The 23,006-nt window shown below is 47.0% G+C and overlaps 1 protein-coding gene across 1 annotated transcript in view; it reads right to left on the bottom strand.

The window, feature by feature from the left end:
• Stk24 (serine/threonine kinase 24) overlaps positions 1–23,006 on the bottom strand; it is a 98,897-nt gene that overhangs the window by 11,233 nt on the left and 64,658 nt on the right. Inside the window, exons 3-5 of the mRNA XM_052190619.1 lie at positions 9,129–9,185; positions 2,796–2,904; positions 2,362–2,519 (exon numbers count right to left, since the gene is read on the bottom strand). Of these exons, the coding sequence (XP_052046579.1) occupies positions 2,362–2,519; positions 2,796–2,904; positions 9,129–9,185 (324 nt within the window). The remainder of the gene's footprint in view (positions 1–2,361; positions 2,520–2,795; positions 2,905–9,128; positions 9,186–23,006) is intronic.

The raw sequence follows: 23,006 nt of genomic DNA, 5'->3' as shown, positions 1-23,006 counted from the left end.
TCTGGCAATGGCTCTCCATCTGAATCTCTAGGCTTCACACACCTGGTCAGCTTAGCCCGCTACAAGGCCCAGCAGTGATGGTCTCTGCTTCAGGTTAGCTGTGCTCTGACTGCACCTAGAGGCCTGCAAACTTCCTTTTGAAATTCAGGCTGGAAAGGCAGCAGAGGTGGCAATCCTGCAAGGAACTGGCCCTGCTTACCAGCCCCATGTACATGGAGAGACCAGCCCCTGGACTGCCGAGCAACCTGAGATTCCTCTTTGGAACACCCTGAACCCGGCCAGGAAGAGTGGCAGACCACTGTAACCCCAGCAATGGAGGTTGGTTGGCTAGAGGAACTGAAAGTTCGAGATGCCACTCTAGTTCTACCTTAGCTGAGCTATTTCCCCCACAGGACTTGTACAGGAACCTGTGAGGTCATCTGTCTGCATCCATTGACAAACCCACACACGGAGCGGCAACGTCCAGGACACCCAGCCATTTAGTATGGGATCAGAAGCGACAGAAACACCCCAATGTGTTAAACAAAATGGATCCCAACAAATGGTGACTAGGAAGACAGAGGATGTCTCTCCAAAAGCAAAACCCAGCCCGCAGAACTGCTTGTCTATCACTACACTTACGAAATGCAGCACCTGGGGGTTCGGATGAGTCAGGTAAGCAGGGGACAGTCCCTGTCAAAACTGTGAAGGCTGAACTACACCAAGGATCCACTTCAGAGAGGTATCTGGTATTGCAGGAAAATCAGAAGAGCTCTCTGGGAAAGACACTGAGTGGCCCTGGACACAACAGAATTGGGCGGCCTGAGCCCCAAGTCGTAAGGACCACAACTGAAGCTAATTTGCTACAACTGAGAGAGAGTGACCATGATAGCGTAAGACCCTGGATCCTAGTCTCTCTCCTACCAAAATCCAGACACAAATACAGACCTCAAAGTGGACAACACACCCACCTTCCTACATGACAGAACTCAAGAAAAAGGCCAAGAGAAAACCAAGCATCAGACAAGAAGCAGCCATGGAGGTGACCCAGTTTCCAGAAGACATGGAACCAACAAGCAACAAATGCAGAGCAGACCTGACTGACCTGAAGGGCTTCTGCTGCGTGCTGGACGATGGAGCCAGAGTTCCTCCAGTCTACCACACCACCAGCGTCTCTGTGAGTTCCCCAAGGCAGCCAGAACAAGGGACACCTACAGCCTCACTCACAGACATGCCACAATGGCTTATACCTTACAACAGTACCCGAGTTCCAAAAAGGAGCTATCCTATGCTTCTCACACCACTAAACGAGGCCAGAAATCTGCCACACACAGGAGGGTCCAAGAAAGAAAGGGAAGACAAGACAGAGACACAAGCCAGGTGTGCTAACACACGTTTGTAATCCTAACGCTCAAAGGCTGAGACAGGAGATCACCAGTGTGTTTGTCGATTGTCAGACTTCAGCTACAGAGCAAAACTAATGTAGGGCTTGTTTTATTTTGAGAGGCTGGAGAGATAGCTCAGCATTTAAGAGCACATACTACTCTGGCGAGAATCCGGTTTTGGTTCCCAGCGCCTATGTCAGGTAGCTCACAACTGTCTACCTCCATCTCCATGGATCTGAGGCCTCTGGCCTTCCAGGGCATCAGCTCCGTGCAATTCACACAGACATGTAACTCGAATAAATAAGTAAGTAAACAGAAAGAAAAACCAGTGTTCAGCCCGTGAACATTTCTGAGTTAAATACTTTCTGCTTTGAAAGTTTGGTGCTCAGGAAAGCCAATTCTCTGCGATGGCCTTGTTGCCTGTTCATGACCTCTGATGGATGAGCCAGACACACAGGGTGGGCGGGGGCGGGGGGGGGGGTGGCTCCTACTGATTGATGGGAGCCTCTGAGAAAACAGATCCTGAAACAAACAGAGCAAGCAGCTGCAATCACAGAGGAAGCATGCCCACTCTGCTGTGGGCTTTTCCAAGTACTTGTTTCTCTACATGTCATACCAGGAGCAGGCAGAGCTCTGTCCGGGTGCTGCCCCTCATCCACGGTGTCAATGCTCCAGCAGCCTTCATGTGCAGACATGGTTGGCCCTCTCTACTAACTGTCCAGACCCCCACAGCCTAAGTCAGCTAGGGTCCACAGGTCTCAGAAGGTGTCCATCCTCACACCTGCTCCTTGGTCTCCACCATATCAAACATGAACTAAGGTAAAGACAGCCACTAAGGCCAGACAAACAAGGGAGCCAATGGAGATAGAGAAGGAAGTTGACATTAACCAAGATCACTGAATCACCATAACCAACCTCGGGTACAAGCAGAAAGCCACATGATCAAAACAAAAGGATCAAGCGTCTGGACAGGGCCCACAGCACTGCCCTCTCTCACCTTTGAGTCGTAGGCTGACTGCTTGATGACCTCGGGCGCCATCCAGAAGGGAGTACCCACGAAGGTGTTCCTTTTAATCTGGGTATCCGTCAGCTGGCCAGCCACTCCAAAGTCAGCCAGCTTCACCTCGCCGTGTTCAGAGAGCAGAACATTGGCCGCTGAAAGACAAGAGAGGCAGGAGGCCTTAGGCACGGTAGCTCCCAAGGTCACCCTGGGAGCTGAATCATGCTCTCCCTACAGGGCATGAGGATCCATAAGAGCAAGATGCCCTATGGATTGAAAACAGCCCAGCCTGACCCCAGCAGAGGCAGAGGCAGGTGGATCTCTCTGAGTCTGAAGCAGCCTGGTCTACAGAGTGAGTTCCAGGATGGCCAAACAGAGAAATCGTATCTCTAAACAACAACAAAATAAAAAATACAAAGAGTAGCCCTTACCTTTAATATCTCTGTGGATTTTCTTTTCTGAGTGTAGATAATCAAGTCCTTTCAGAATTTCTCGTAATATGGTTGCAATCTGAATTTCATCTAAAGGGCCAGGCTCTAACTAACAAGAAAGGGAAAAAAAGATCATTAGTCACATCGGAACTACCTTAACACGGAGTTTAAGAAACAGAATCTATGCTAAATAGGATAAGTAACACTGAAAGATATCTTTACATAAAGCAGATATTTTGCCAAAAACAACTGAAATCTAAAAAGGCCAGGCATCAAGATGCATGCATGCCTTTAATCCTAGCATCTGGAAGGCAGAAACAGCCAGATCTCTGTGAGTGCAAGGTCAGCTGGGTCTACATAGCGAAATCCTGTCTCAAAAAAAAAAAAAAATACAAAAAACAAAAAACAAAACAAAACTGAAAAATTAAAAAAATTCAATCTGTTGAGGATGGAGAGAGGAAGATTATAGAAAATATGTTTGCAGGCCTGGTGTGGATGGATGGATGGATGGATGGATGGATGGATGGATGGATGGATGGGTGGGTGGGTGGATGGATGGATGGATGGATGGACGGATAGATGGACGGATGGACGGAGAGATGGGCAGTCTACTTTTCCCTGTGTCCATGGGACTAAATTTTGAAAGCCCCTGAAGCACACACTTGCAGCCCTGCAAATCTCCTGGGGATTGGTCCACGTCACCAAACCACAAGAGCAGTGAGAAGCCTGTAAGTGTCCCTTCCTCAAGCCCCACACTCGTCAGGACCTCCTACATCTGCATTTATGGATCTGGCTCCCCAGCTATGGAAAATACCGGGAAAGGTGCTCAATTCTAAGACTTTCAGAGTGTGTTACAACACACAGAAGGAGTAACTGCTTTTATTCTGAGAAACTCAAAGGAGCTGCTTCTCTTGACTCCATAATATCAATCCTCGTAAGAAGCTGCAAGAACACACAAGTCACGTGTATGTGGTCCATCCGCCCCCACCTCGTTTAAAAGGAAGCAGGTGGACAGAGTTCGTCCCTATCACGCAGTACAGTTACGCACACGTGCCCCTATTTAAGGGACGCAGGCGGACAGAGCTCTGTCCCTATCACGCAGTACAGTTACGCACACGTGCCCCTTTTTAAGGGACGCAGGCGGACAGAGCCCCACCCCACTGTGCACACGCCCATTCTCACTTGGGCAGAGCTTTTCCCTGAACTCCTAACATCGAGACACATCAGCAGTCGTCAGGTGAACTAAGACATTCTGAAGAGACAATGAATACCTTTTTAACCCAAGCTCACACACCTTAGTCAAAGGAAAGACACAGCCCTGTTCTTAAAAAGAAAACTGCGTTGCCAGGTGTGCTGGCTCTTGTCTGCAATCCTACCCAGCACTAAAAAGGCAGACATAATTCCCCAAGTTCCAGGCCAGTCTAGGCTACATCCAGAGACTGTCTCAAAAACACACCGAACTCGAGAGACAGCTCAGCAGTTAAGACCATGCATTGCTCTTGGGGAGGAGCCAGGATTCAATTCCTAGCACCCACATGACGGTTTACAGTCATCCATACTCCAGGTCCAGGGGATCTAAAGATACACGGTCTGGAACACTGATGCACAGTGCGCCTGCTTGCTTCATGTCTATCAGGATTCACAGGATCCGCCAGTTTTAATTTTCAGAAAGAAGAAAACGCATTGCTCTTGACACTTGAGGGAAAGAGAATGTTGGTTCCACACTCCTGCTCTCAACAACAGAATGGGGCCAGGGCTGCAGCAAGACCTCCCCCGGCAAAGGTCAGCAACATGGCTACACTGGGCCCTCAGCTCCATGCTGCTTCTGTCCCCAAGCCTCCTGCTCCCTCATGCCTCCCTCCCATGACCGACTCTTACTGTACTGGAACCATAAGCCACAAGTAGTCCTATCTTCTGAAAGTTGCTTTTGATGGTGGTGCTTTATCACAGCAACAGAAAAGTAACTGGAATGGACTCTATCCCGTCTACAGGTAACTTCTAACACTCGCCCTTACCCACGCGCACACATGCGCACACACTCACATACACCGCCTCCATCCTTCCTCCGCCAGGCAGACTACATCATCAGGGCACAGTTACCCAACGACAGACCATCTTCTTGGGTTCTACATTATGTGTTCTGCTGACGCCACTCTAACCATGGAGTCTGGGCAGATGTGGCACGTGTCCACTCCTAACCTTACCTTGGACAAGAGCAGGAGATCACGTGTGGGAGGGAAATCCACTTCCATCTTGTGAGCGCTGCTGTTCTGGAGTGCCAACAGCAGCTCACCCTAAATAGCCCCCGCAAATGCCATCTGATTTTTCAAAACTATGTTGTATGTTCACATTTAAGTTGGTTAACCATCTCTGCCTGATGAAGTAAGCCATTTACACGGCCAAGTTCCTTCATAATCAGATCTCAAGGCTGGCCGGCCCGCAGGTTCTCTGGCAGCAGACTGCCTGAGCTTCTAATCAGCTAAAAGCTCCTCCTCTCAGGGCTCCTCCTCTCACGGCTCCTCGATGTTCTTCATCAGCCCCCCCTTCCCTGTGCATCCTCACAGACTCCTCTCCACTCCGCTCCGTAAGGCAGGGCACTGTGCCCTGTGCACTGACTCCACACCACAGCCGCTAACAAGCCCTGAGCTGCAGAGTGCAGCCACGCTTTCCTAAGTCATGGCGCCCCGGAGGCAGCAGTCTGGTCGGAGAGCACAGACAGCAGATTTCAGAGTGCATGCCAGAAGACAAGAGTGAGCAAAGGGTCCTATAAATACTTAGTCTATTATTTAAATTTTAAATAAAAAACAGAAAAACAGATTGAGCACATTCGAAAATCAAATCCACGCCTGTTCTATACTCATGGCTGTTCTATTACTCATGGGCTATCTTGTCATCTGTCCTTCATGCTGGATCCAGAACATGGCGGGGGTAGTTTTCTTTTCTCTTTCTTCAGCAAAGCTGGTCACAGCAGTAGAGGAGGACAGTCACCTCCTCTTCCCTTACAGGCCCTCAGAGAGCTCCTGCAGGCACAGGCTAACTCCACATCAATTAGAGAGACAATAAATAAAACCAGCTTGAACTCTGCAAAGAAATGGCCCTCAACTTCATTCATGCAGCGTTCATTAAAATGCATAAAGAGATCCTGTCAATAACCCTGATTTTTTTCAATATTCAGAACACAATTGCCATACCCCATTACTGAAGTATTTTTTTTCTTTTTCCCCCTTAAGGGTTTGGGAGCATAAAAGACAGAAATGTGATAAAGATGGAGAAGAGAATCAAGCGGGAGGCAGAAGAGCAGCATCAACAGGCCCCAGGACAGAGAAGGCAAGGTCCCACTCAGCCAGGAGCTGCCACGCCCTTTCCACACCCATTCACAAGGAAGGACAGACAGATTCCAAAAGGAATGCAATTTCTTTTCACTGAAAATGGCACTGACTATTCTTCCAGAGGTACTGAGTTCAATTCCCAGCAACCAAATAATGGCTCACAACCATCTGTAATGGGATATAGTGCCTTCTTCTGATGTGTCTGAAGACAGCTACAGTGTACTCATATTAAATAAATAAATAATAAATAAATAAGCCGGGCAGTGGTGGCGCACGCCTATAATCCCAGCACTTGGGAGGCAGAGGCAGGTGGATTTCTGAGTTTGAGGCCAGCCTGGTCTACAGAGAGAGTTCCAGGACAGCCAGGGCTACACAGAGAAACCCTGTCTCGAAAAAATAAATAAATAAATAAATAAATAAATAAATGAATGAGGAGGAGGAGATGGAGGAGGAGGATCCCTCCACCAAAAAGAAAATGTTTATTTGAATGGTGGGATCCAAAAACTCTCAAAGCACGTGCAAAAAAGCAGCTACCTCTTTCTGTATTTTCCATCAACTGTGATTTCTAAAACTGCACAGACATCAACTCAAGTAAATTTGATTATTGTAGTCCTGTGAGTGAACACACTTAAGCATTTAGAAACACAGAACAGCTGCTCCAAAGGGCTGTCTGTCAGACAGAGTCCCTGCAAACAACTCTGTATGTGCCACAACTTAAAATCACGGTGGATAATAGTCAATCTAACTGCACAAAAGAAAGCAATTTTCTTTATTCTTGTATTGCCCCCAAGAGTAAAAAAGGGAAGAGGTTTTTTGTTTTTTTTTTTTATGCAGTGTGGATATTTATAGAAAGGACCATGAGATACATTCAATTGATTTTTTTCCCATTTAATATCACAGCTTGGCTTTATACCATATTAACTTGTTCTTGAAATTTTCACTTTGAACAGTATTTTAAAGAATCTTTATGGTTTGCAACAATGTGCAATTTCCTCAATTAGTGGATTAGTTTTCCGGTGAGACATGTGTTTTAGAAGTCTGTCCTCTTCGGAAACTACATGGCTCTGTTGCTGTAAGAAAGCAGCTGTTTTCAAAGGGAGAATTTCCTTCCTTAGACAACTTCTGTAGAGCCTCCTGCAGCTCTCATCCTCCCTCATCTTATCATGGAAGACTAATCTTTAATAGCTAAAATGAAGCATTCAGCCTACATGGGGATCACCATTCACAAACCTACCCAATACAGGAATCAAGAGTACAATTACATTAGTGTTGGTGCATGTAGTTATTGTGTGTGCATGCCTGTGTGAGTTTGTGAGTGCGGGTATGAGTATGTTTGGAGTCCAGCAATCAACACCAGGTATCATCCTCAAGCCCTTTCTCGACCATAATTTTGGATACCAGGTTTCTCACTGATTTAGCTGAGCTAGCTGACCAGTGAGCCCACACTCTTCCTGTCTGTGCCTTGCTCCACTGGGATGCAGACAGGCATCTCTGGTGCTAGAGTGACAGAGCCTTGAACTTAGGTGTCCACATGTGTACAACAAGCACTTTACCAATGATACATCCCCTCTGGCCTCAGACACATTGTTTTTAATACATGGACACAACGACAGAGAAGACAAGTTCCTGGACACCAGTGTTTTTAACTTGTGGACACAATGGACACAAAAGACAAGTGCAGCAACAGCATTTCTAATCTAATTTATGGACACAGAAGACACGTGCAGCAACAACATTTCTAATCTAACTCATGGACACAGAAGACAAGTGCTGGGCAACAGTGTTTCTAATGCATGGACACAATGGAAACAGAAGACACGTGCAGCAACAACAGTGTTTCTTTTTTTTCTTTTTTCTTTTTTTAAAGATTTATTTATTGTTATATCTAAGTACACTGTAGGTGTCTTCAGACGCACCAGAAGAGGGCATCAGATCTTATTACAGATGGTTGTTAGCCACCATGTGGTTGCTGGGATTTGAACTCAGGACCTTCAGAAGAGTAGTTGGTGCTCTTAACTACTGAGCTATCTCTCCAGCCCCAACAACAGTGTTTCTAACACACAGACACAATGAACACGGAAGACATATTCCTGGGCAACAGTGTTTTTAATGCATGCACACAATGGAAACAGTGTTTCATGATGGCAGAAGCCACACTTCTATGAGTCCCTCACAAAGCCAGATGTGAAACAGCACATCTCCCTAACTTCCACTTCCCAGACTGGGCTTCCCAGCCTAGAGGGCAAGTCCAGAGAGGAGACAACACTAAGTCAGGCTAGCTCTGATCTGATGGACACAGGCAAGATCCCAGGTGGCCATGTGTGCATCATCTTGCCTGATGACCACTTTTCCAACACCTAAAGCCATGCCTTAATAATCATACAGTGTCTGACTCTGGGGATGAAACGCCATGAGATTATGGGAAAGCTGTTACAGTCTGAAACGTAAATGCACAATGATAAGGCCAGAGAGATGGTTCAGCGATGGAGAGTGCTTGGTTTCCTCCCAGCACACACATAGAGGCTCACAACATAGAGGCCTGGGAATCTAGTTCCAAGGGACCCAAAGCCCTTTTCTGAACTCTGTAGGCACCTGGCATTGAAGTAGTACACAGATACATGCAGGTACACTCATACATGTACAATAAAAATAAAGGGAAAAAACATGGTGGCTATTACAGAAATAACAGCTACTCTACCAAAGTTAATAAATTTGGTCTGAAAAATACACTAGCCAAGCAGTCTTAGATAAAATAATTAATTCCAGGTAAAGCCCTCATTGCTGCTACAGATTAGATTACTGGTTTATAATGAAATGAGCCCCTTTCCCAGTGGCTTCCAAAGCAGGCCTGTAACTTCTAATAATAAGTTCTATATAAGAAACAAAAACAGGTTAGGGATAGTTTTATGCTTCCTTAAGGAATAAGTGAAATGGATAGAGCGTTCCTGTTGAAACCAGGAGGGAGACCAGCTGAGGTCTGTCCCACAGCCACAGGGGCACTTACCAGATCCAGGGCAGAGCCTCCACCAAGATACTCCATGATTATCCACAATTTAGTATCCTGCAGAAACAGAAACAAGAGGGAGTTAGTTTTAAGGCAAAACTAGAGAAATTATTTGCTAAAGTGGAAAGAATATTTTGTTATTATTTTAGACCCACACATTTTATAAACACCAACCAACACACAGTGTGTAAATAAAAACTGCATAAAACCACTACATACACAAAACCGTCCTGCAGTATCTTGAGGGTGGGACTGGAATGGGGCCCTGTTAGAGAGCAGGGCTGAAGGCATTTCCATCTTGAAACCACTTCACTGGGTATTTCTCACACACACAGTCCAGCTTTAAAACCCTTTAGTCAAGATTTGTAAACAGTACACAGACAAGAATAGGACACTTCCCACCCGCCATCATTATTGTCGTCGTCGTCGTCGTCGTCGTGGTTGTCGTCGTCAACATCAACGTCCTCCTCTCCTCCAACCCTGACAGCTCAAAACAGCCTAACTTCCCCTTGAACCTAAGGCAGCATCCACAGTTCCTGACACCCACATAAGTTACCAAATGCTCTCTCCAGCCCCCTTTACCAGTGTGTCACTGTGTCCTCTTCCAGGGCCTCTCTCAAAGCTCCTCTGCCCTCACACCTCCCAGAGTTCTCTGCAAGGGACATGCGCATCTGCAGGTTTGGGTGCCAAGTGGGTTCTAAAAATCAGTGCCCCAATAGTTCAAACAGTCCTCACTGCAATGTCATTAAGGGAGCGTTTGTGCTCGCTGGGGTTGGGCTGAGGATAGACACACACAAGTTCTCTTTCTGGGTTCTTGTCCCTCTGGGATAGCATTGCACCTTGGTTCTCAGAACACAACCTACCTACCATGTGGTTCCCACCACAAGGACTGAGCCTCTGTTGTTCAAGGTGGGTAAATTCACCTGTATTCCCTCTCCTTAACCTGAAGCAACTACCACGTATCTGTCTGGCATTCATTTGATCCAGTGATGGCAGTCCTCACTACCAACAGAGAGGAAGCATGTCAGCTGTGTGCTAATGTCAGGAAGGTACTAATGTACAAGCAATGTCAGCAGTCAGTCCTTTCAGAATGGAAAGCAAATTCCACCGTCTGAGGTTAAACCTTGACAGTCCTAGTGAAGTCTTTTAATGATCTAAGAAGCTTTTTAAGGGGCAGGCATATTAACATAGGAAGGCGAAGAGTCCAGGCTGGGGAGAGGCACAGAGCTTTGGCAAGGTGTCTGGATCTCATAAACATGGTGTTTACTCAGTCATGGCTGCTGGAGAAGGGCTGCCTTAGACTTCCAGAAGTTCCAGGAGAAGGGAGGGTAAGAACAAAGTATAATGACATACGTGTGTGGAAATGCCATACTTCACACCATCTGGTCTGTACGCTAACCTAGGGGGGAAATGCCATGCTTAAACCGATCTGTCTGTGTGCTAACCTAGGGAAGGAAATATCATACTAAACCCATTGGTCTGTGTGCTAACCTAGGGAGGGAAATACCATACTAAACGCACCAGTCTGTGTGCTAAAGTAGAGGAGGAGGGGACGGAGCATGAAAAGAGACAAGGAGGCAGTGTTATCTTGAGCACAGGACCTCATGTGTGAGCCTAACATTTGGGAACCGGAGGCAGTGAGTTCAAGGCTAGTCTTGGCTACATAGCAAATCCCAGGTCAGTTGGGTGACATTTCCCTTAGACTGGCTGCTGGTAAGGCCAATGTGACTCCTAGGTACCCTAGAGTTGATAGCTAGAAACAAATTGTCTTACAAGGAAAGTCACTTTCTAGATGACACAAGAACAACTTTAAACTGATTCCCTAAACGGCATTGGGACTTTAACTTTTGTACCTCCTCACAACCTCTGTTCTGGCTTGTCTAACTGAGTTCCCATCTCTCGTATTTTCCAGGCTTTAGGTCTGTTAACAGCAAAATAAGCTCCAGGCAGCCTTGTCTCCACCCCATCCCCTGTGCAATGCCCCTCGGAAGCAACCTTTCTGCTCAGGTTACCTCACTGCTTCCTGGACAGCAAACCCCAAGTGACCACACCCTGGCCCTCAGACCTCTCCAGGCTCTGCCTCCCGTAGCTCCCTGAATGTTGTCTTCCTACATCTACCCAAGGAAGCAAACACCCTCCTGATGAGAGGGAGGTGCTGACCCAGGTTTCTGTCATCCCAACACCTCCTGGGTCCCGTGTACTGACTGGCAAGGCTCTACAGCTCAAAGGCCAAAGACTCGAACTCCTTCCTGGGAAGGAAGGTGATGTAGAAAGACCAGCCCTGCCCATTTCTGTCCAACTTCCTCCTGGTATGTGAGGTGGCGGACAGGGACGGGACCGCCCAAACTCAGGGCCATCAGAGCAGAGGGCATCTGGAATGCTGCAGTTACTATTTCCTAATGACTGACCATGATGCAGTCCTGTGTCTAAGGCTCCAATATGTTCCCTGCCCCACTCACAACAGCCTCAACAACATGGGTGTGGGACCCACATCAGAGAGTCTCACCCTGGGCTGAACTGCCTTGGCAACCAGAGGGTGAGTAAGCTCAGTGGCCACTCTGTCACCCTGGGAGGGTGGACCGAGCTCTCTCCACAGCCTTCACCACTACACCTCAATCCTCAAAACGCCACAGCTGTCAGGCACTAAGGAGGGGGACAGCTAACACAAAGGAAGAGTGTGAGGAGAGCCAGGGTGGGTGGGCACCTGAGGAGCACCCTAGATTAGCAGAGCCATGTCCTGAACTCTCCCTCCTGCAGACACTCCCCAGCTGTCCCTCACCCACACCTAGTAACCACACTATGTGAGTGACCTACCCAGCTTTCCTCCCAGGCCTTCCTTCTCTGTTCACAATGCTTACCTGCCTCCACTGACTCCTCCCACTCTCCACTGGCTCCTCCCACTCTCCACTGGCTCCTCCCACTCTCCACTGGCTCCTCCCACTCTCCACTGGGCCCCTCCTCTGCTGAGCCAGAATAACCCCCCAAACTATAGCCCCAACTGCTGCTTCCTCTTTCCTACTCAGAGATGGCGACTCCTAAGTCTGGCTCACCTCCCCATCTTGACAGTGTTGCTGTGGACATTACGCTACAGCAGACACACTATTGAAACCTACTGGTCTCCTAGGGGCACAGTTCTAAGCCCATGGTCACAATGTGATCTTGGTTAAATTCTGTGGGCCTCAAAATGAAGAGACGGAAACTTGGGGAAGGGATTTTGTGTGGAAAGAATGATGAGGTGGATGGGAGATTAGAGGGCAGGGTTGTACAGCAACTTGAAAGCACTTTATACATGTTTGAAATTGCCAGAAAACAAATTCAATAAACTTACGTTTTTAAAAAGAGAAACAAGTGAGAGTCCTATCTTAGGCCCTGCTGGACTGCACAGACCACTGAACCGCCCTGAGGTCTGTACCCCAAGGCTGAACACACACATTCACAACACCAACACTGAGGGGGCGTCTGAAGTTGGCCATCGGTTGGGATTCCCCATCAGTTCCACCAATAACCCTCAAACTAGAACCCATCAAAAGGTCTACACCTGTCCTTCAGTGTCCAAGAGCCAAGCTGGTATCACACAATCCAAGAGTGCTCAAGTTCCTTGTGCAAATGTGCTGCCTCAGGTAACCCCACACGGCTGCCCACATCCCTTCATCATCTCTAGGCTGAACAGCCCCTCGTGGCAACAGTGATGTGAGTGCTTAGGGAAGAATGAATGACCCGGAGACGCCTGCACACCATCAGTATGTATGTACACACACACATACACTCACTCACACACATTCTCTCTCTCTCTCTCTCTCTCTCTCTCTCTCTCTCTCTCTCTCACACACACACACACACACACACACACACATACACAGGGCTTAGTAATTGAATTCTCACAGCTCACACAGTGCTCAAGAGAGAGTGAAGTTCACTAAGCAAACGCTGACCTCAGTCATGCTATCACCCACAGGCGCCTGGAAATAACCTGGTGGAACCAAACTGTTCCAATTACAAAGAATGATTACTTCAAAGCAAAATGAAACCTGGAAGTGACTCATCAGCACTGGAAGCCTCAGGGTAAGGTCTGGGGAGGCTTCAGAGACCTGCCAGGGAGAAGGACCCCACACTGGTACTACTCAGGAGGGGCGACCATGCCCTTAGAAAACCTGGAAGCCAGAAAACACGCACGCAGGCTTCGCAGGACAGGAACAAATGTACCAGAATTGTTTTATTTTGTAAAGTGGCCTCCATGTAAATCAACTTTTCCCATAAGGGATATAAGCTCATTACTCAATAATTTTCTTAGTAAGTCAATTTAAGAGTCAAAAAGATATTTTTAGAGTACCAACGTGTGTATATATAGGGAAAAGCTTCCCTTCCGCCCCTGGCCCCCCAGCCTACCAAATTACTGTGGTGTCTTGCATACTCTTATAGACATGGCTTTAACTTACACACATACACACACACACAGAGAGAGAGAGAGAGAGAGAGAGAGAGAGAGAGAGAGAGAGAGAGAAGGGGGAGAGGGAAGAGAAAGGGGAGAGAGGAGAGAGAAATCTTTCTCTTGACCAAAATGCTAATACCCTACTCACTGGGCACACCTTCCTTTCAGCTGAACCTTGCCTACAGAGCATCCCTAGAGACCCAGAGGGTTCTGTCTCTTGTCTAACTAGTCCAAGTCCTACAGACACCACCAGATTGTTCTGTTCCCATCAGCCATTCTCCCATCAGAACTGATCAGAAAATCCAGTTCAGTTTTAAGAGGTAACTGATCAATGGCCGCACCTCAAGACACACAGTGTCAATGCAGAGCCTCCAGCTGCTCCTGGGAGTGCGGGTCCCCTGTCATACAGTGTATTCCTATTTATGCTGCCTTTTGAGGTTTTTGTTGGCAGGCAGGTTTATGTTTTAAGGCACAGCTCACAAGGCTAGAACTCCCAATTCTCCTGCCTCAATAGCTCACAAGCCTGCAACTCACAATCCTGCCTCAGCTGCCCAGGAACTCAGATTACAGGTGTTACTTTAACTTCTGGTTTTGTTGTTCGGTCTCATTACAGTAATATTCATGCGCCCCAACCCCCACCCTCTGAAGTCCTAATAGGTCATTAGAAACCATTTTTGCTGAAAAGCACTTTCTACTACTTGTGTCCTGGTGCAAAGAGAATGGGTTATCAAACCCAGACTCTGAAAACCCAGGAACCCCTGGCCTGCTCCGTCTTGTCAGGTTCCTGCTTGACTCTGCGGACACATGGAAGTCACTCGCCCCAAAGCCAGAGACACCGATCCTTCCTCGCCAGAGACACCGATCCTTCCTTGCCCTCCTTTCAGGCCAGCACAGAGAGCTGCCCTAAGCCTGCTGTCGCTTCACAGAACAAGTACTGGGAAGGCTGCGCTCTAGAACAAGGACCATCCTTCCCCAGGCCTGAGCTGGTCCCCTCAGAGATGGCTACACAACTACTTCTAAACTGCTTTGCAGAACCAGACTGAGTTAAAGATCAACTAGACTACTTAACTACACATCATCCTTGCCCCAGCCCCTCTTCTTTTTAAACCTAAAGCCAGAACCCCAAAGACTAACTTGAGGGTCACTGAACCTCTTTTCTGTTCCTTCTCCCAAGGCAAGCTTGGTTAAGTCCCGCCGCCACCCGGCACTCCCATTACTGTCTCTTTAGCTGGCATATTGGGATAGGCAGCTAAGCCCGGCCCACTGAAGCACGGGGAGATGCGAAGTCACCTCAGAAGCTCAGCTACACTAACCCCCCAAAAACCCTGGGCCATGGCTGTATTGGAGGCAGCATTTAAGCCGGGGAGGCGGGCACAGGATTAAAGGAAAATCAGAGTCTAGGGTGGCCACAGTTCAATCTGCATTATGTTATTAGAAACAACACAAGCAGACCTCATCCAAGGACACAGGAGAAGCAAAAGAGAGGCCCCTGAACAAACAACCCTGCCAAGCCACAGCTGCAGACTTCCAACCTCCTGAGCTAAACGGTTGATATATTTGCTTGGGCCACTTGTTCTACGATGCATGCTGAATACTCGTTACTGGGAAAGGCTTGAGATCAGATAGATGTGTTTGGGGTTTGGTTCCTTTTCTGTTCGACTTCAGAATATTTACACAAGGGTAGTAAGAGATCTTACAGAAAAGATCCAGCTCTGAACACAATCTGAACACCTCTTTATACGCACAACCTGGTGTGCATTTCACAGTAATTTGGGGGCACCTTTATTTTAACTGACACTTATCGAACTTTTACACATCAAACTGTTGAGTCTCCATTCGGCAAGTTTCATACTTTGAAGCACCTCAGATTTTAGCATCTAAGGCAGACATTAATCGCTGCTTACTTCTTATGTAGGAAAAAGCAGAGTTCAGGAAATGTTTGTGTTTTCTTAATGTACAGTTGAATTTCAAACAGCGAAGAGTCATGTGCCCTGTCCAGAACTGCTCTGGGGGTGCACCTGACTGGGACAACAAGGAATGAAGAGGAAAAAAGCCAGACTCAGGGGCAGGGAAAAGCTGGGCATCAGGAGGACTGAGCTCTGATATCAAAACCACAGCACCCCAGTGCAGCCTGTATATCGTATATGGTGGGACAGGGAGGTGGGATTAGCACACAGCTAAACATGAGGAAGGATTATCACATGATGATAAACAAGGATGCAGGCTTAGTTAATCTTAGCAGAAACAGTCTCTGTGGGGGAGCAATCGTCAGGCCCTAAACATCTGGCAGGAGAAAATTATGGTGGCACTGTCTGAATATACTACCAACATTTGCACACGTGTGGGGGAGGGGACCAGCGTTGCCATTTCCATGAGATTGGGACTATGGGGTCCCTGACATGGCTGTGCCCAGATCAACAACACACAATTTTTTAGGGCTTCCTCCACTTCCCACGGTCACGAATATTATTACATCTTTCTGCCACTGCCTCGTTTACAGGCTTTGCGCCTTTTCTCTTGGGGACCCCCATCTTTTTTCTTTTCTTTGTGGTACTGTGGACTGAACCTAAGACCTCACTATGTCAAGCAACTGCTTGATCACTGAGCAACACCTCGGTCCTATCGCTTCTAAAACACACAAACTTTAATGTACTAGGGAAGTCAGCCACAGCACAGAATGTTCTCATTTCTCTTTATTTTGGTAATGTTTGCCTGAAAATGTGAATTTAGCACAGGCACAAAGCAGTCCTGTTATCACAAGCAAATGTGCTTGGAACTGTTCCTCAGAATGTGAACACGGCGACCGAATGTGGGGATCCCACTAACCCTAAGAACAGGGACACTTGCTCTGCAATCATGAGGATCAGATTTTGAGCCAAGCAGCTGTATAACAAGCCATGTACGGGCCTTCGACTCCAGCTCAGAGGGAAATGGAGACAGGAACAGCTGGGACTTGCTGGCTCCCAGTCCCAGACTCGGGAGGGACCTGGCTTCTAACTAACAGCTGAGGAGCCCCGAAGGAGGAGCACCAAAGGAGGAGCCCCGAAGGAGGAGCCCCGAAGGAGGAGCCCCGAAGGAGGAGCACCGAAGGAGGAGCACCGAAGGAGGAGCCCCGAAGGAGGAGCACCGAAGGAGGAGCCCCGAAGGAGGAGCACCGAAGGAGGAGCACCGAAGGAGGAGCCCTGAAGGAGGACATCTCACGCGCACCTCTGGCAGAGATGCATGGACTCAGAAACCCCAGTGTGCGGGCGAGTTCGTAAATCTGAAATGGAGCGCAGATCAGGATAAAGGAGCAAAGGCAGATTCCCCAATGCAAAGACTTTCCAACAGGAGTCGTCAGATGAGGGATCCACTTTATATTTGCACTGTACCCTGAAGGCCTCTCAGTTCATTAATAACAAAATGGTTAGATCAAAACGTGTGACCAAAGGTCTGGGCCCATCTTGTGGCTGCGGACTCTAGGACATGGATTTTGTTTAAAAAAAAAAAATACATGAACGAATCAAAGATGCTCCCTTGCTCAGACAATGATCATAGACACAAGTCCTGTAGCCTGGCTTGAAGACAACCTCTGCCCTTCCTAGATGTCACTACCCACCTTGGCGTGGTGCCAACGGCGATGAGGTGAGACAGACCCTGGCAAAAGTTAGTTATGAAGCAGCAACTACCTGATTTTACAGATGGGGGTCCCCACACATGAGGAGCTGTATTACAGGGTCACAGCATCAGGAAGGTTGGTAATCACTGCCTTCAGTGCAGCACAGTCACTGCGGGTGCCACTGAGAACTGTGGAGTGTGTGTGTGTGTCTGGGTCTGTGTGTGTGTTCGTTTTGCTGTCCTCGTGGGCTTGAGTTTGTCTTCTGGGGTCCCAATTCAGAAGGGATTTGTGGGTGGAGGCTCCCTCCTCCTTGGAGGGTTATGAGCCCCATTGCCCAGAAGCTGCTGCTTTTGGTCGGGTAAGTGAATCTTCGAGCGGAAAAGCAGATGTCTTCAGCTTACTCACACTCACTCACTCTGGGATAGAGAGAATGCAGGTGAGGCTGCACGAGCGACTCCCTACACCCAGCAAGACTTTCCTTCTTCATCTCCTGCTCTCTCTAAGGCCCAGCTGCCCTTACTAAAGGAGTAGCCAGGAGAACACATTTGTTGCTTATAATGGTTGGTCTCCACGTCTGTTTTGTAGCAAAGTATGCCTAGGCCATTACTAGGGAAGCATATTTCTGGATCTTTCTGTGTAAGCATTTCTAGAAGCTAAATGATAGGAGAAAGGTGAGCACTACACTCGGGGGTGGGGCGGGGATCACGACCTATCCAGAGCCGAGGGGTAATGGAATGAGCCAGCAGTGCAGCTGCCCCTAACACCACACCCATACCTGGCCCCATCTCTCCCCCTGACCTGTGGACTGTCACCTCTGAAACTGGAGCCAAACAAACTGTGTGTGTGTGCGTGCGTGCGTGCGTGTGTGCGTGTGCGTGTACACGCGTGCCCACCAGTGCACATGCCAAGAAGCCAGAAGCGAGGTCAGGTTCCCTGCAGCCAGGAGTTACAGAGGCTGAGGGCTGCCCAGAACAAGTGCTGGTAGCCAAGCTAAGACCCTGGGAGGAGCAAGCACTGAAAGCCATTTCCCTGTCTCTCCGGTTTGGAGTTGGGATTTTTGTCTGTTTGATTTTTCATTACATAGGAAGGCCTCAAACTTGCTATGTAGCTGGGGATAGCCTTGAACTCCTGACCCTCCTGTCCTGAGTGCTGGGATTGCATGCTAGCTCTGCCTCACTCAGCACTGCCCCGGGTATTATTACAGCGCTGAAAACCTTCCATGGTGCGTCTGAGAGTCTTCAGAAGCGGCTTCTGGCAATGCACTTTGTGTTTCCCCAGCAGACGTCCTTAGCCCACAGCCTGTGCACAGCGGGACGCTGCACTGCAGGGGCTCCATTTACCTCCCTAGAACTAAGCCTTCTCTTTCATTAACAGCCCGCTGCATAATATGATTAATATTCTGACCTCCTACCACATACCATGCTTCAGGAACACAGCAGCAGCTTTAGAATAGGAAGCAACTCTGTCCTATGCAGTCACAGCAATGTTCAGACCCCGGACTGAGGTTTGAATATGCAAAATATGTATTTTGGAGAAACAAAACAAAACTGCGAAGTCCAATGATACTTATCTTAAATTATAGGTAACATCTGGCTGAAACAATTGCATTTTTGTAAAATATTTAGTCTAATTGGGATTTTATGTCTACCCAACTTTCTAGATGAGAGAGAGAGAGAGAGAGAGAGAGAGAGAGAGAGATGCCACGTGTCTCCAAGGACCTTCTTCAATTACACTAGGACAGTGTGTTCTGGGGAGAAAGAAGAATGCTGGACCCAGCCTCAGAAACAGCACAAAGCAGAACTTTTATATCTCCTGGGCACTGAGCCTGCCCCGTAACTGATTGTGAAATAAGTATTCCCTTGTGCTCTCAAAGCAAGATTTCCTTGCTGGTGTTTGGTCTACCAGGGCCAAGTGAGGAGCTCTGCTTTGTCCCTGGTCACTGTGATGGCACCATGGACTCAACCAGCCATTTTCATTTTCTCCGGGGCAAGGGCAATTACTAAAGTTTGAAACTTACTCCTGCAGAAAACAAATGACCCCATCCCGGCAGCGGCAGCTGTGCCTGGCAGTCATGAATATAGCTGGTGACGTCCTAATGATAAAGGACACCACGGAGAGGGGCTGCTCTCACTGCAGCACGTGAGAGGGTGGGGTCCCCTGGACTCCAATTTTAAGTAATACACAGAGGCACCGGCCCTGGAAGAAGGGCAAGCAGACTCATCGCATCCTCTCCAGGTCACACGGCCAAGTGCCACAGAGAACTGCTCTGGGGCTCACCACAGGCAGGGGAGGAGGCTCTTGTTCACTGTCAGAAGGTCAACTACGAGTGTATCCACACAACCATGGAGAGCAAGGAGGCTCCCACACATGAAGGAAGGTACCCAGTATGGCTGGCTTCTAACCCTGCTGCCACTGGTCTCCATGTAACCATGACAACCCAGGGCCTATTAGACTAAAGCCATCCACCACTGCCTGAAGACCAGTCTGTCTGTCTGTCTGCTCACACCGATGGCCAACTTGGCTATTCTCAATAACACTGTGCCAAGCTGGAGAGCAGGGATGCACAATTTAGGAAAGAAGGAAAGAAGGAAAAGGGAGAGGAAAGAAAGAGAGCGAGAGGGGGAAGGAAGGAAGGAGGGGGAGAGGGAGGGAGGGGGGAGAAAAAAAAAAAAAGAATACTATGCCCAAAACAGAAATCCAGCTGACCCTCATCTGTGAGCATCACCACTGGAGAGCCCTAGATTTGCCCAAGCTCATAAAAACCTGCCTAACATGGCCTCCTCTCGGACTTCATGTATTTACAGGATTTAAATGAAATATTAAACTCAAAGCCATTACAAGGTTCTTGGAGCCAGTACGATAACAATATATATACTGTGACCTGGTGAGCCTGGCATATGCAGCACACACAACTCACATCTCAACCCTAGCACACTGCCCCCAGGAGTGCAGGCAGGCTCTTCCTGATCACCAGGCCGGTTCCTCCGGCAAACCCATGTGCTATGTTTTCCACAGTACCCCTGGCCGTACCAGTCAGCTCTCAGTCCCTTCTTCAGGGCTCAGCTCCAAAGCCACCCAGTTCCTTCCCGGCTGCCACTTCTACCCTGAAGGCCACAGTCCAGTCTCTGCCTTGATATACCCAACTTCGTCACTGTGCACACCACAGCCTGGCCTACTGCCAGCTTTAGAGTTCAGTTTATGATATCCCGCTGCGTAACTTGAGAGTCCTGAACAGAATCCATTGCGCCGGTTTCCTTCCCCACTAACACATCATAGAGAAACCCGTCTGCTCCGTTATCTGCCTTCCATACCACAGAGGAGAAAAGGCTCTGGACCCCTTCCAGAGTGATATGGATCAGACATGACAGGGGAAGACCACCTGGAGATCATGAAAAATCTGAGAAAAATCAAACAAGACAGGTAAATTGATCTGCCGATTCCTCAACATGGGAACAGCCTAGTAACTGGCTTACACATAAAAATGTCTCTAGCCAAAATGACACAATAAATCTGGTTGGCTATGGAATCCTTAAGATTCTTCATGCCCGCCTTCATATGGTATGAATGGAGATTTATTACAATTGGTTATTAGTAAAAATAACTAATAGGGGCTGGTGAGATGGCTCAGAGGTTAAGAGCACTGACTGCTCTTCCGAAGGTCCTGAGTTCAAATCCCAGCAACCACATGGGATTTTGTAATTATGATGCCCTCTTCTGGTATGTCTAAAGACAGCTACAGTGTACTTACATATAATAATAAATTTAAAAAATAACTAATAAAAAACATATTGTTTTTTACCTGCTCAAACAAGGAACAAAATGTCATCTTAACTGATCTGTGTGCACCCCGAACAATCCATACAAATTATCTCCAGGGTACTAAAATTTTGGTTGTGAGGTTCATATATTACAGAATGGACAACTTTAACAAGATCATCTTCAGAGATGCTGAACTGACCTGCTGTTCCAGGCCCCTGCTTTCTGATGCTGTCCAGAGACTTGCTTCTAGAACAGCTTCATCCAACCTTTCGGATGGGCCCAGTCAGAACTTCAGTCAAGCCCGAGTCTTCTAAGCATTCGGAGACTGGATAACAGATGCTAAAGCTAGCTTTCTTACGTCTAACCAATTTTCTAATTTTCCTACTCCTCCCCACCTCTTAAAAGAATTTCTCATTGCCGCCCACCATTCAGCAGGAAGAAGCCATGGAGAGTTGTCAGCCCCATTCCTTGGGTTTGGATGTCTGGTTATTTTACAAATTATAGATAGGTTGTCATTTTAAGGGATAATTTTGAAAACGGTCATAACTTTGAACAGGGAAGAAATAGATTGGATGGATTACTAAATTTATTCTTGAATAAACCATTGTGTAGTCATCATCTTACATTGGTAGAAATCTTTGTAATTGATGTAAAATTGAAGTTATTTTTTACATTGGTACAGAATGTATATATTGATATAGAATTAAGGTTTTCACTGGTATAAATCTATATATTGATACAAACTTGAGATTAATAGTTACTCTTAGATAGGCATTGTGTCTATGAACCTCATTTAAGAATACAAGGCTTTAACCCAGTCCTTTCAATAGCTCCTAGTACAAACTGTTTAAGATGATTAAATAATATAAGTTAAGGGCCAGATAGTAAACTCATGGCTAAGTTAGATTCTGATTTAACTATAATATATAGTCTTCAAAAATATCACAACTCCACAGAATCTGACATTTAATCATTTCATTATTATTAGAAATTTTAACTAGAGACATGTCTGCTCCTAACAGGGTACCCCCTTTACAGTTCAAAAAAGTAGCCATGTAGCAGAAATGACCTATATCATCTGCAGACAAAATACTATCCAAAAAGAACAAACGTGTGATAGCCGACTACTAATCTCTGCCAAGACAGGGTAAGCTAGTCTTTCACATTCCTACTTCATTGCTGGGTCTGCCAGATCGCTCTGGGCCAAAAGGCTAAGAAAGATGCTCAAACATTATAAATTCAGGCAGTCAGCTGTCTCTACAATTGTTTAAGTTTTAGAAGCTATGTTTGGTGCTTCCTATATACTCAGTTAATATTTAATTCATTCTCAGATTTCTGATGGTGTTAAAGACTAATTATAGTCCCATAAGCAAATATAAGTTATTTAGCATTAAAAGATATGTATGATATAGAGTTAACAACATGGTTTTCAGATAGTGTTACAGGCTAAAATCAAAACATAATTCAGGAATAGAATCCAAAACTCTTTAAGTTAGGAATGATAGTAGAGTACTTTATCTAATAGATAAAGTATTTTTCTTTATCTATAAACAAATATTTCTTTTCTATAGACAAATATTCTGGACAGGGTGTTTATTGTATAGTATACTCTATGATTTACATAATTCTTGTGGTTGTATTCAATTTATGACTGAGAGAAGAGGTTTTTTTGTTTTTGTTTTTTAATTTGGACAGAAAAGGTGAGGTGTTGGAGATTGGTTCTAATGCTTTGATTCAATTGAGAATGTGCACGTCCAAACACTAAAGGTCCTTGCACCCAACTGGTTTTTGAGTGATCAGTAAAGAGGCCAACAGCCTTTGGTTGGGCAAGGAAGACCCTTAGACTTACACAGAGTAGGACACAGAGAGGAATGGCAGAATCACCATGGCTCAGGGAAGAAGGGTGGGACACAGGTACAGCAGGAGACAAAGCCAACCAGCCATGTGAGATTTCAGGCAATGGCCACTGGCCACTTCCTTGGTTGGGCCTGGGGTAGCAGGGGAAAGTTTAGGCCTTCGAGGTAGCCAAGTCATTTAAAAAATAACGTGTGTCTTTCATTCATGGATCCGAAGATAGCTCCTGGGTAGGCGC

This window comes from Apodemus sylvaticus, chromosome 8 (genome assembly GCF_947179515.1).
Source record: "Apodemus sylvaticus chromosome 8, mApoSyl1.1, whole genome shotgun sequence".
Taxonomy (NCBI): Eukaryota; Metazoa; Chordata; class Mammalia; order Rodentia; family Muridae; genus Apodemus; species Apodemus sylvaticus.
This window is presented reverse-complemented; position numbering and strand designations above follow the sequence as displayed.